The sequence below is a fragment of the Saimiri boliviensis genome, chromosome 20 (assembly GCF_048565385.1).
Source record: "Saimiri boliviensis isolate mSaiBol1 chromosome 20, mSaiBol1.pri, whole genome shotgun sequence".
Taxonomy (NCBI): domain Eukaryota; kingdom Metazoa; phylum Chordata; class Mammalia; order Primates; family Cebidae; genus Saimiri; species Saimiri boliviensis.
The window spans coordinates 6,606,005-6,617,708 of record NC_133468.1 but is presented as its reverse complement, the minus strand read 5'-3'; the positions used below and the strand labels follow the sequence as shown (position 1 = coordinate 6,617,708).

The window sequence follows — 11,704 nt, the reverse complement described above, 5'->3', positions numbered from 1 at the left end:
GCTGTACTGGCAGAGTCGGGTTTCAAATTCAGTCGACTTGTCTTCAGAGCTCGGCTCCTAACGCCTGCCTGGGCTGTCGGCTGAACCCAGCGTGGAGCTCTGAGCTTGGCTTTGCCCCTCCAAGTCTGTGTAGAAGAGAACGCGCCACCTGGGCCGAGTAGGGATCCCGGGCCGCTCGCGCCTCCCCTCCGGAAGAGGACGGAGATGCAGATTCTCCGCGAGCGCTGGTTTGGAAGTCTGGACGCTTAGGTCCAGTGCCAGCCCAGTGACTTGCCCAGCAAGAGGCCCTGGGCCTCTGGGCTTCAGTTTCTCGGGCTGTCGGCCGGGTCCCGGGGCGCAGAGGAAGGAGCTGCTCGGCGCCGGAGGCGCGCCCTCGCGGCTCGCAAGCGGAACCTTGCAGGCTGCGGCTCCGGGAGCCGGCGGTGCGGCCGGAGCAGCGGACCCGGCGGACCGGGGGGCGGGGCGGACGGGCCTGGGCGGGGCGGGAGGCGGAGGCGCCGCGTAGGCCCGGGAGGCCGGGCCGGCAGGGCTGCGAGCCCCGGCCCCATGCGCCGCCGCCTCCCTGCACGATGTTCCCCTCGCGGAGGAAAGCGGCGCAGCTGCCCTGGGAGGACGGCAGGTGAGCGGCTGCGGCCGGCCCGAGCCCGGTCCTCCCGGGCGTCGCTCCTTCTCCGGCCGCCCGCAGAATCCGGGAGCCCGAGGCCGTCGCGTCTCCGTGTCTGTGGGTCCCTGGTGAGGGCGTGAGGTTCTCCTCGTGGGTCCCTGGCGCTCTGTTCCGGTTTCTGTCTGTCCGTGTGGGTCTGTCTCTCCCGCCCTCCGCCACTTCCCGGCCCCTCTCTCTCCCCTTTCCGCGACGCTCGCGAGCCTGTATTTCTCCATTGACCACGGGCCTCCCTGTGGGAGTCTTCTGTTCCCCTCTTTGCTGGTCTCTGTCATTATGTGTGTCGTTGTGTCTGTGCTTCTCCACCAGCCTCCCACTGTCTGCATGCGGGTCTCTGACTCCGCTGACCTCTCGCCGTGGATTTGTGTTTCTCATCTGTCTCTGATCTCTGAGGGCGCTTTTCCATTTCTGTGGTCTCTGCCTCCCTCATCACATCCATAGAGCCTCCGACCCTACCCTCCCTTCTTAACGCTTTCCTGCCCCCCTCCCCCCACCATCCTTCGCAGGCCACCCCGCAGAACCCACCAGGCAGAAGCCCCGTTCGCTGCCTGGCTGGTCACTGCCTGGCACGTACCGGACACTCCTCATACACCCATTAGTCCATTTCCTGTGCAGCTGTACTTGCCCTACGCGGAAAATGTGAGCTTGGCCCACACCTTAGCTAATGATGTTTTTCACTGAAGCAGAATGGGAGAAGCGATTTGACTGCCTTCATTTGGGGGCACTTGAGATGCTGGAGATACGCCCCTAAAAGTCTTCTCACAGAACACATGACTGGATCTCCTCCCAGTGAATGACTCCTCATTTCCTTCATGTTTCTTAAGTTTGCCAGGTGCCATGAGATTCTGGAATTGAGTGGGCACAACTTCTTACTTTGGGGGATTTTTCAGACTTGGTGTTGAAAGGACAAGAGAGGAATATAACAGAAAGCATGGATTAGATTTTGACCTGGGCAGGAGTTCTCCTTAATAATGTGAGCAGAGGGCCGGGTGCGGTAGGTCACACCTGTAATCCCAGCACTTTCGGAGGCCGAGGTGGGCGAATCACCTAAGGTCAGGAGATCGAGACCCATCCCAGCCAACATGGTGAAACTCCGTCTCTAAAAAAAAAAAAAATGTGAGCAGAGACCATTGCATCTTTCTGACCACAGCCTTTCTATTGCTGAGACAGTTATCACAATATTGACTCTGCAGCTGTGTGAGGTTAAAGGAGAGCGTACATATAAATACCTTGGCACTGCCTGGCAGAAGAGGAGGTACCAGTTGTCTTCCAGTTACCTTTGCAGTTTTGAGGCTCTGTAACCAGAGCAGCTGAGGATTCAAACCTTGTACAAAGGTTTCTATGAGACAAGAAAGGGAAGGTAATAGAGGAGCATTTCTGTTTCCTGGTCCCTTTCCGTAACGGTGTTCCCACAGAAATTTACTGATGTCAGTTCTGTGCTTTTGACACAATGCTGCAATGATCCACGCCACAGATGCAGGCTAGTGTAGCAATTGAGTGTGAGCTCTGGATCCAGCCTGCCTGGGTTTGAATCCGCCTCTTACTAGCTTTGGTCAATGATTGATGAGTGTGACAGAGCCTCTTCAGACTTCCCCTCAGATCCTGAACGGGCTGGGCCTGGGAGCTTCTGGGACTGCAGATCTGGAGTTTGCCACCAGAGGGCACAAGGAGCAGCTCTTCTCAGTGTCCACTGTCCTGAGGAATTGGGACTCTGGGTTCAATTGAATTGCTCAGCGGTTTGTGCTCTTAGAGCACAGGATGATGCCCATGGGGACATGCTCCTCGTAGGAGAAGGGAGCAGGGCCAAGGGAATAGTATGTGAAAGTGCTCAGGGTGCCCAATCCATGCCGTTCCCCTGGGTAATAGTCACTGCTTCTTTTCCTGAAGGTGGGGTATCACCCCATATCCATCTCTCCAGTCTCTACCCTGTCCCCAGAAAAAGCCCAGAGGGCAAGGGACAATCTGTAGAGGTTCCAGCCTTCCCAGGCCACTCTCAGGACTGGTCTGTGCTTCTCTCCAGCTGAAACCACCACCACAGGATAATGGGGGGTAAGTCAGAAGCCCTGGGCAGGGGTGTTCTACCAGGCCACCTCTCAGCTGTGTGTGCAACCTGGGACTGGCTTCAAGGCTTCCAGGTTGGCAGTTGTTTCTCTAGAAAAAAGGAGAAGTTAGTCTGGCTCTAGCGTGTGACTTAAAGCATGCCCTAACTGCTTTAACCCTTCCTGTAACTCACTTCATAAGCTCTCTGCTGCCTGGCCTGTGCTTGCTGTGCTGGGGCCAGAGACATGAATATGACATGGCCTGACAAGTGAGGACACAAGGCATTATGAAAAAGCGGGAAGTAAGATGCTGCGGGAATACAAAAGTGGACGCGTCATGCAGGCAGGAGGCAGTGCTGGCCATGACACTGGAGTTTGGCCCTGAAGGATCAACAGGGAGCCTCAGGCAGTTAAAGAATGACATTTCAGGCAGAAGGAGCGGGCTGTGAGGGCTGGAGCAGGAAGGAATATGATAAGTGGAAATGCTCTGAGGTGCCCAGGATGAAAACATGGGGCTAAGTTTGGAAGCACCTGGAGTTGGGGCCAGGTCAGAGGGCTTTGGCTGTCAGGCCAAGAGCTTGGCCTTTGTCTTGCAGACAGAGGAAGGGAGGGTCATTCAGAAGATTGAAAATGGATCCCAGCAGGGCAAGGAGCAGATGAGTGAGGAAGGATCAGAGGGGGACTTAGGAGGTAGAATTTATAAGACCTGATGGCTAATTGCTGACTTTTACAAGTTGTGGATTCCTTTGCAGATTATTTTGGGGAGAAGGTAGGTGGCATAGAGGAAGCTTCCCCCTTCGTGGATTCTTGAGCTCCTCTCTCAGCATACTTACGAACTTCCAGAGGAGGGGCAAAGGAAGCGGGTGAACTCTACCTGTTTCTCTGTATTTGCTAACCAAAAGGGCTAGCTCCTTGCATCACCCCAATGTCTAAGACATTTCATTTGTTTTTCCAAGTCTCTGAAATCAGTGCCTGTGCTGTACCCAGCCCTCATCTTTCTTTCCCTCTCTGTCTCCCATCTTTGATCACATGAGCTGCCTCTTGGACTAAAGGTTTGAGGCTCGTTCAGTGAACTGCCGCTGACATTTGGGCCTTGCATTGCTTTGGGGGCAGGTCTGATCTTCCCAGAGTCAACATCGGTCGTTTCACCTGGACTAATGCCAGCACACACCCATGTCTGGGTGGCCTTTCTGATCATTCTGGGAAGTAGGACGGAGTCACAGCTTTTGCTGGGGTGGATTTGTAGGGGAATGGGTTTGGAAGGCAGTGGGTTGCATCTCTAAGGTGGGGCTTCTGTCATTGGCTCAGGACATTGAGCCACTGTCATGGGGAGGAGCACATGCAAGTGTCAGGAGCCTCCTCATTCTTGACCTGAGCAGCTCTGACCAGGACTCAGTCACAGAAAGTGAGAGAGCGTCGAGGAGCTAGGGCAGCTCTGTGACCTAGGAATGGTTCAGATGGCTTCCCAGGAGTGGGTGGCATGGATTGGGTGTAAAGAGGTAAGCAGGATTCCTATGCATGGTAGTGGCATGAGCAAAAACATTAAAGTTGCTTTTGCACTAATTCCCAGGTGTTTGGGGTAGACCAGTTATGTACAGCCTCCTCGTGGGGAGGCCAGGGAGGGGGTCTGTCAGAGGGCCCCAGCTCAGCTGAGCCCTGCCTTGCCCCTCTGACCCTGTCCCTACTCTTGTCCCAGGTCCCGGCGGCTCTCTGGCGGCCTCCCTCGAAAATGCTCCATCTTCCACCTCTTCGTGGCCTGTCTCTTACTGGGCTTCTTCTCCCTACTCTGGCTGCAGCTCAGCTGCTCTGGTGACGTGGCCTGGGCAGCCAGGGGACAAGGGCAGGAGACCTCCAGTCCTCCCCGAGCCTGCCCCCCAGAGCCGCCCCCTGAGCACTGGGAAGAAGACACATCATGGGGCCCCCACCGCCTGGCAGTGCTAGTGCCCTTCCGTGAACGCTTCGAGGAGCTCCTGGTCTTTGTGCCCCACATGCACCGCTTCCTGAGCAGGAAGAAGGTCCAGCACCACATCTACGTGCTCAACCAGGTGGATCACTTCAGGTAGCGCCTGCCCCCGCCTCCTCCTCTCCCGGCACCCCTTTCCTGGGCTCAGGCTTCTCAGGGCCTGTGAGAGGCCACCTGGGGCAGGGGCAGGAGGGCGGGGGGTGGCAGGCCCCTCTCATTGAGTGTGTTGGGAATCTTTGGAAGAGGGCCCTGATCTAACTGCCATTTGAAAAGCTCACTGTGGCTGCTGTGTGTGGAATGGATTATACCAGGGTAAGAGGAGAAGCAGGGAGACCAGTTAGGTGGTTACTGCTGTGGTCTGAGATGACAGTGGCTTGATGGTGTGGTGCTGGGTGGGTAGGGGGCGGGTGGGTTGAGAGAGGTGCTGTGGAGGAAGCCCAGACAGGACTCCCTGGGGATTGGCTGGGGATTAGGGAAAGGGAGGGTCAAGGCCACGGCTTTAACATTGCCCACAGCCTGGCATTATCCTGAAATCGCCACCCTTACCAAAAAGTGTTCCCTTCCATGACCACAGCCTGGCATCTCACCCTCCGGCCCCTCACCTCCTTTCCCTCCAGTTAACTCCCACTGGAAGGTGGATTCTCAGCCCCACCAGCCTGATCTTCCCACCTTTTCAAGTCTCCTTGATCTGGATCCCCAGGTCCCCCCACCTTTTCCCTGCCACCCTCCTTGTCTTTACTTTTCCTTCCCTAACCTGGAGTCCAAGGTCTGCCACTAAAATCCTCCCTGGCATACTCCCTCATACTCTGGCCCCTTGTTGCTGCCATAATCCCAGCCTGACGGACTCCAGCTGTGTGCTCCACACCACGCCTGAGCGCTGGAGGGGACTGGAGAGAAAAGATCACACATGAGGCGGCCACACTGCTGCCCCCCTGCCAATGAGTTCCCCCCAGGAAGGCCGTCTGCTCTGCTGGGAGCCTCGCTTTCTTCTGGTCTGTCCACCACAGCCCTTAAAACCACCTTTTCTCATTCCTCCCCTGTCCTCACTCTTAGCTGATGACTTTGCTTCCAGTTTCAGAAAACAGAATGAAATGGAAGAGAACTTTCCCTGGTTCCCGCCACCTCGACTCACCTCTCAGCCTCTGTGCACAGGGATTCAGGGTCGTCCTAGCTTCTGTCTGGGCTGCCTCTCCACCGTTCCTACCCCCTAGTGTCTCCCCCACCCCCCAGTTGGCCCCTTCCTCTCCCTCATGATCAGCATTCCTCTCCTGGAGCATACCCATGAGCACACACACACTGAAGGGGCTCCTCTCTCAAAGGAAAAAGACTCCCTGGATCCCACATCCCCCAAGGCTGACACTCCACTTCTCTGCTCTCTGGCAGACCTCCTTCCCTTTCTCTCCCCTCGTCTCTCTTGAAGCCCTTCTGCTTAGACTCCTGTGCCCGCCATGGCACAGAGCAGCTCTCACTGAGGTCACCAGCCACCTCCACTCGGTTGGTCCAGAGGCTGTGCTAGGCCCATATTCCAGGGACCTGGCAGCAGCGTCTTCCTTCATAAACGCTCCTGCCTGGCGCTGGGGCAGCACCCTCTGGTCCTCCCTCTGCACCGGCTGGCCCTCTGTCTCTGTGGGTTCTGCTTGTCTCCCTGAGCTCTCACCATCAGTGCTTCTTGGGGCTCAGTGCTTTGGCAGCCCCCCTTTTGTAACTCCAGGCGTTCCTTGGGGCATCTCATATTATCTCCTGGCATTAAACCCCATCTCTACTCTGATGATTCCCGGGGCTATTCCCGGCCCAGACCGCTCTCCTGAACTCCAGGCTCACCAGCCCAGATGTCTACACAGTCCCTCCACATGGTGGCCTCAGAGCCACTGCAGGCTTCCATGATCACAGCTGAATTGCTGGTGCCATGCCCTAGACCTGCGGTTCTGCCCTCTTCCCCACGGAAATGGAAGCTTTTTGCTTCCCTTGCTCAAGCCCAAAAGCCTCAGAGTCGTCCTCAGCCGCTCCTTCTGTCATACACCACATCCTGTCAGCAAAATCTGTGTAGAATCTACCTGCTTCTCACTGTCACCACTGCCACCTCCTGAGCTAGGCCACCTTCGTCTCTCCGTCTCTCACCTGTTATTGCTGTAGCCTCCCAGCTGTTCTCCCTGCTTTCACCCCTGCTCCAACAGTGTATTCTCAACACACCAGCTAGGGCGGTCCTGTCCAGACTTAGTCACAGCACGCCCCACCCCCTCTCAGAGCCTCCACAGGGAGTCAGAGCCGCATCCTTCAGTGGCCCTTGGGCTTTGTGCAGTCACCGGGTCATCCCTGACGTCGCCTCCACCGCCCTCGCGCCGCCTGGCTGCGTGCTGTCTCCTCGCCTGTTTTGCTCTTCCCGCTGGCACTCACCACCGCCGGCCACGCTTTGTGCTTGCTTGTTTCTCTTTCCTTCTATTGGAATCTCACTTCCTCGAGAGCAGGGCCTGGGTTTTCACTGCTGTACCTCCAGTGCATTGAATGGTTTCTGGCATGTTGTAGGCGCTCAGTAAATGTGCGATGAGTGGAGGGGACAGCCCCATAGGCTGAATGAAGTCAGTGCTGGGCCAGAGGGCAGCGTAGGCACCATGGGGACCCCGGGGTGGGTGCTGAGCCCCGGGCAGTGAGCCCACGCGCTGCCCCTGCCCAGCCTCGGCTGCTCTGCACAGGTTCAACCGAGCGGCGCTCATCAACGTGGGCTTCCTGGAGAGCAGCAACAGCACGGACTACATTGCTATGCATGACGTTGACCTGCTCCCTCTCAACGAGGAGCTGGACTATGGCTTCCCTGAGGCTGGGCCCTTCCACGTGGCCTCCCCGGAGCTCCACCCTCTCTACCACTACAAGACCTACGTTGGCGGCATCCTGCTGCTCTCCAAGCAACACTACCAACTGGTGAGGCCCGGACAGCCCGCTCTGCTCAGGCTGCAGATGGTGGGCAGGACGGGGCAGTGCCTCTGGGGCCCAGCAGATGGAGCCCTGCCCCAGCCTGGCAGGGAAACCCGGGAGCAGCCACAGTGCGAGGAGCAGGCGAGCCAGTCAGCCCCAGCAGCAGAACCCCTGGAAGCTGGCTTCAGAAACCTGGGGAGTTAGTGGCCCTCAACATTGAAGAGTGTGGGGGGCGGTTCAGGTGCAGCTTGCCCACCTCCCGGACAGTGTCACTGGGGCCTTGTTTCTCTGTCCATCTCTCAGCTCTGCCTTCCCTGCACTGGGTTTATTTGCAAGGTGGTAGTTGTCACTGCAGCCTGTATCCTAGATGGATATCCCAGCCCCAGTCTGGTGGAAGACGGGGCCCCTTCCTCGTAGCTCAGGCAGGAGTCCGGCTGTGAGCCGCACTGGCTCACGATTGGCCGGCTTGAGTACTGAACCCGCCTGAGCCAGTGACTGGCTGGTACAACTCGTTGTCCTCACGGACGGGCGGGCAGGAAGAACCTGGTAGCTCAGGCTGGGTCTCCTCCTCTCCAGGCCATGGCAGACGCCCGCTTTATGGAAGTGAAAGCCCTGAGCCAGGCGCAAGAATGGCTGGCTGTCATGGAGCCCAGCTGCCCCTCGCGCACACACAGGAAGAGATGAGGGCAGGGTCACCAGAAGAAAGGGGAGTGAGGGAGGCAGAAATCAAGTAGGAACTGGCACTTCTGCCCATCGACAGTTCCCCAGAGAGATCCCCTCTGGCCAGTGAGACATTTTTGAGAAGGCGAGCATCTCACACAGGTTCAAGGCCCCAGGAGAACAGGAGAGGGACTGGATGTGCTGCCTCCCACAGCCCCCAGCACTGCAGAGGTGGAGGGGCCTGGAAGCACCTGGTGCTTATTCAGAGCAGCCGGGGAGGAGGGCACTCCCGAGTAGTAGGAGACCAAAGGCCCCCCCCGGGAGGATGGGCCAAGTGACGCTGCTTGTCTCTGTCAGTGCAACGGGATGTCCAACCGCTTCTGGGGCTGGGGCCGCGAGGACGATGAGTTCTACCGGCGCATTAAAGGAGCCGGGCTCCAGGTGAGGCTCCCAGGGGCCCTGCTGCCACCTCAGCCGTGGTGGCTGCCCAGAGATTCTCTTCTGTTTCCTCAGATGAAGCTCCCCGGGGTCTGATCCCTGCCCTGCATGGTCATCTAGCCAGTTCCTTGCCCTGTGGGCCCCAGTCTCCTCTCCTGCAGGCTGGGAGTACAGACCCCTGCCTGTGACTTCCTGGCAGGCAGTGGGACCTCAGAGGAGCTGGTGGTAAGGGCCAGGGCTCCAGGAATTGTGGCTTGACCCCGACTTCCTTTGGCCTCTCTAGCTTTTCCGCCCCTCGGGAATCACAACTGGGTACAAGACATTTCGCCACCTGCATGACCCAGCCTGGCGGAAGAGGGACCAGAAGCGCATCGCGGCTCAAAAACAGGTGCTGGCTGGGCTCCTCACAGGGGACGGATAGGTGGTGATGTAGGGAGCCAACAGGTCCGAGTTTTCACCAAGTTCTCTTTGGCCCAAACGGCCCCATCCTCCCCTGCTTGGCCCAGGTCAGTTGACAGGCATTCTGCTTGGGCATCGTGCCTTGCTCTGGTGGCTGCTGGGCACCCTGGGTACTTGTGGGTCAGCCCAGACCTCAGGGTCCATGCAGGCTGGCAGGGTGGGGTGGGGGAGGCTTAGCTGAACGTGCCAGAATCCCAGCCACACCCGGGATGCAGAGATCGCACCCTCAAACAGCCCCTTCTGTAGGAGGCGTATGCATCCAACAGGAGATCCTGGCTCTTCTGCTTCCTAGTGGGGCACAGCCCTGGGCAAGAGGCTTCACTGCTCTGAGCTGTGGGTTCCGTCTCTCCAGTGGGGACCACAGGACCTCCAATGGTGAGGTTGCGTGCAGTCAGTGGGCAGCTGGTGCCCGTGCAGCCCTGAGTCCGTGCTCTTTCATCCCCTCCCCGCCAGGAGCAGTTCAAAGTGGACCGGGAAGGAGGCCTGAACACTGTGAAGTACCGTGTGGCTTCCCGCACTGCCCTGTCAGTGGGCGGGGCCCCCTGCACTGTCCTCAACATCATGTTGGACTGTGACAAGGCTGCCACACCCTGGTGCACATTCAGCTGAGTCAGATGGACAGTGTGGAAGCCTGTGCCTACAGGCCACGTTGCTCAGGCCCAGGACAAGGCCTCAGGTCCCAGGCCCAGCTCCAAGAGGATGTTGAGTGGCCGGGATCAAGACAGCAAGCTATGCAACTGCAGCCGCCCAGCCGCCGAGGCAGGCTTGAGCTGGACCAGGACACGTGGGGTGCCTGGGACGCTGCTAGCCATGGACAGTCATCAGAGAGAGGCTGGGATGTGTCCTGAGTGGGACTCTCCGCCTTTCTGCTCACCCTACTCTGCCCTCCCTCACGTGCCAAGGCCTGTGGGCAGTGGGGAGGGCTGAACAGGACAACCTCTCATAAACCCCGCTTTTGTTCCTTCCCACTGGGCCGCCTCGTGCAGAGACACAGCATAGGAGCCAGCAGCTGGCACAGGTGACAGTTGCGACTGGGAGGGTTAGAACTTCAGAAACCCGAGCACAAGCCCCACAGAGGGGAACAGCCAGCACTGCTCCAGCTGGTTGTCGCCGTGCCGGAATGTGCGCCTAGTGTCGCCAGATCCTCTGATTTTTTGGAAAGAAACTAGAATGCTGGATTCTTAGGTGAAATCTTCTGAGTTTTAAATGATAGCACCTAAATGAAACTTTCAAAAAGTTTGGCAGGCCAGGCAAAATGTGTTGTGGAGCGCTCGCTTGTCACTTTTGGCTGAGGGGCAGGGGGAGGGGTGAGTTACAAACTGGTGAGGAATTGGGGTGGAGCTGGGACAAGTTCAGCAGGGAGGAGAAGCCAAAGGCACAAGGGTTCCTGTACCACCTCCACCCCACCAAGGCTTCCGGGCAGCCCCCCGGGTGCCCTTCTGAGCAATCTGACCACCTTCAGGCTGTCTCTGGGTGAGCCTCATCCTGCCTCACTAGACACGGAGGAAGGAGAGTGGCTGAGGATATTCATCCATAGTGTTGGGAACCAGCCCAACCCTGTTCGTGGGCGCCCTGTGTCCCGGCAGTAACGAGGGAGTGAGAAAAGAAATAAAGACAAAGTCACAAGAATAGAATTTTATAACAGGTCCAGGGGTCCAACACATTCTTGAGGGGTGATCGGCGGTGTTGGCATTGAGCTCTGGGCTCCAAGTGCTTTTATTAGGTGTGTTTTGTGAATCTTGCAGGCTGTGGGAAGGGGGGTTGGGGAGGAGGATAGCCGGAGGAAAAGCGTGTGTTTGCAGCATTCAGTAGCAAACCTGGTTCTCCTAAGAAATGCTAACTAAGGACACTGAGATTTTACCACCCGACGTCTCTCCAGGTGTTTTGGCAAGAGTAAGGTCTGACCACACACAGTGCATCAAGGGGCTTTTCTCTCCCGAGCATTGTGGACACAGAGCAATCAGAATTGCTCCATATTCTGAGAACACAGGCAGAGCCTGTGGCGTTTGGGTGCCTCTGCTCTGTAAGGCTTTCTGGCCTTACCCGCACACATCTGGGAAGACCTTCCTGAGTCTTATGAGCAGAGGTTGCGTTACTTCCAGAGCCTCTTGCATAAGCTCCCTTTACGAGATCCTCACACAAACTCTATGTTGGGAAGAGTTGTGGGACCAGAGCAGTTTCTTTTCTGCTCTGCAACCACACTGCAGTGTTCTGCGGTTGCAGGGCGCTCTCAGATGGTCTTCACCATAGGCCTCCTGTTAGGCTTGATCTCTGCTTTTATTTTACTGCACTATAGTTTGGATGTGATCCGTGGGACAAATCCCGGTGTACAAAGAGCAAAGCAAGATTGTAATCATTTAACTATAAGTAACACAGGTCTGCCCCTGGCCATCTCTTCCCACACACAGGACTGGACTGAGGCAGGCAGGGCACTCAGGCAATGCCTTGGGTCATGGCTTGAGCCAGGGGGAAGGAGAAAGGGAGAAGTGAGAAGATCCCTGTGATGTTCTCGCAGCACAGAGGGATGAAGGTGGTCGCTGAGTGCCCAGGAGCAGTGAGGACATGTGGAACTGG

At 57.4% G+C, this 11,704-nt stretch overlaps 1 protein-coding gene across 3 annotated transcripts; it reads left to right on the top strand.

The window, feature by feature from the left end:
• Nucleotides 1-463: 463 nt before the first annotated feature.
• Nucleotides 464-10,772, top strand: B4GALT7 (beta-1,4-galactosyltransferase 7). 3 transcript variants are annotated; one of them, XM_010346583.3, is made up of 7 exons: nt 464-619; nt 2,549-2,710; nt 4,397-4,759; nt 7,354-7,579; nt 8,591-8,674; nt 8,955-9,059; nt 9,584-10,772. In XM_010346583.3, exons 1-7 carry the CDS (start codon nt 570-572, stop codon nt 9,737-9,739), a joined length of 1,146 nt encoding a protein of 381 aa, XP_010344885.1. In that variant the 5' UTR covers nt 464-569; the 3' UTR covers nt 9,740-10,772. The 3 variants fall into 3 exon arrangements, with proteins under 3 accessions (XP_010344885.1, XP_003936139.1, XP_074246348.1); XM_003936090.4 differs by lacking the exon at nt 2,549-2,710; XM_074390247.1 differs by lacking the exon at nt 8,591-8,674.
• Nucleotides 10,773-11,704: the final 932 nt, after the last annotated feature.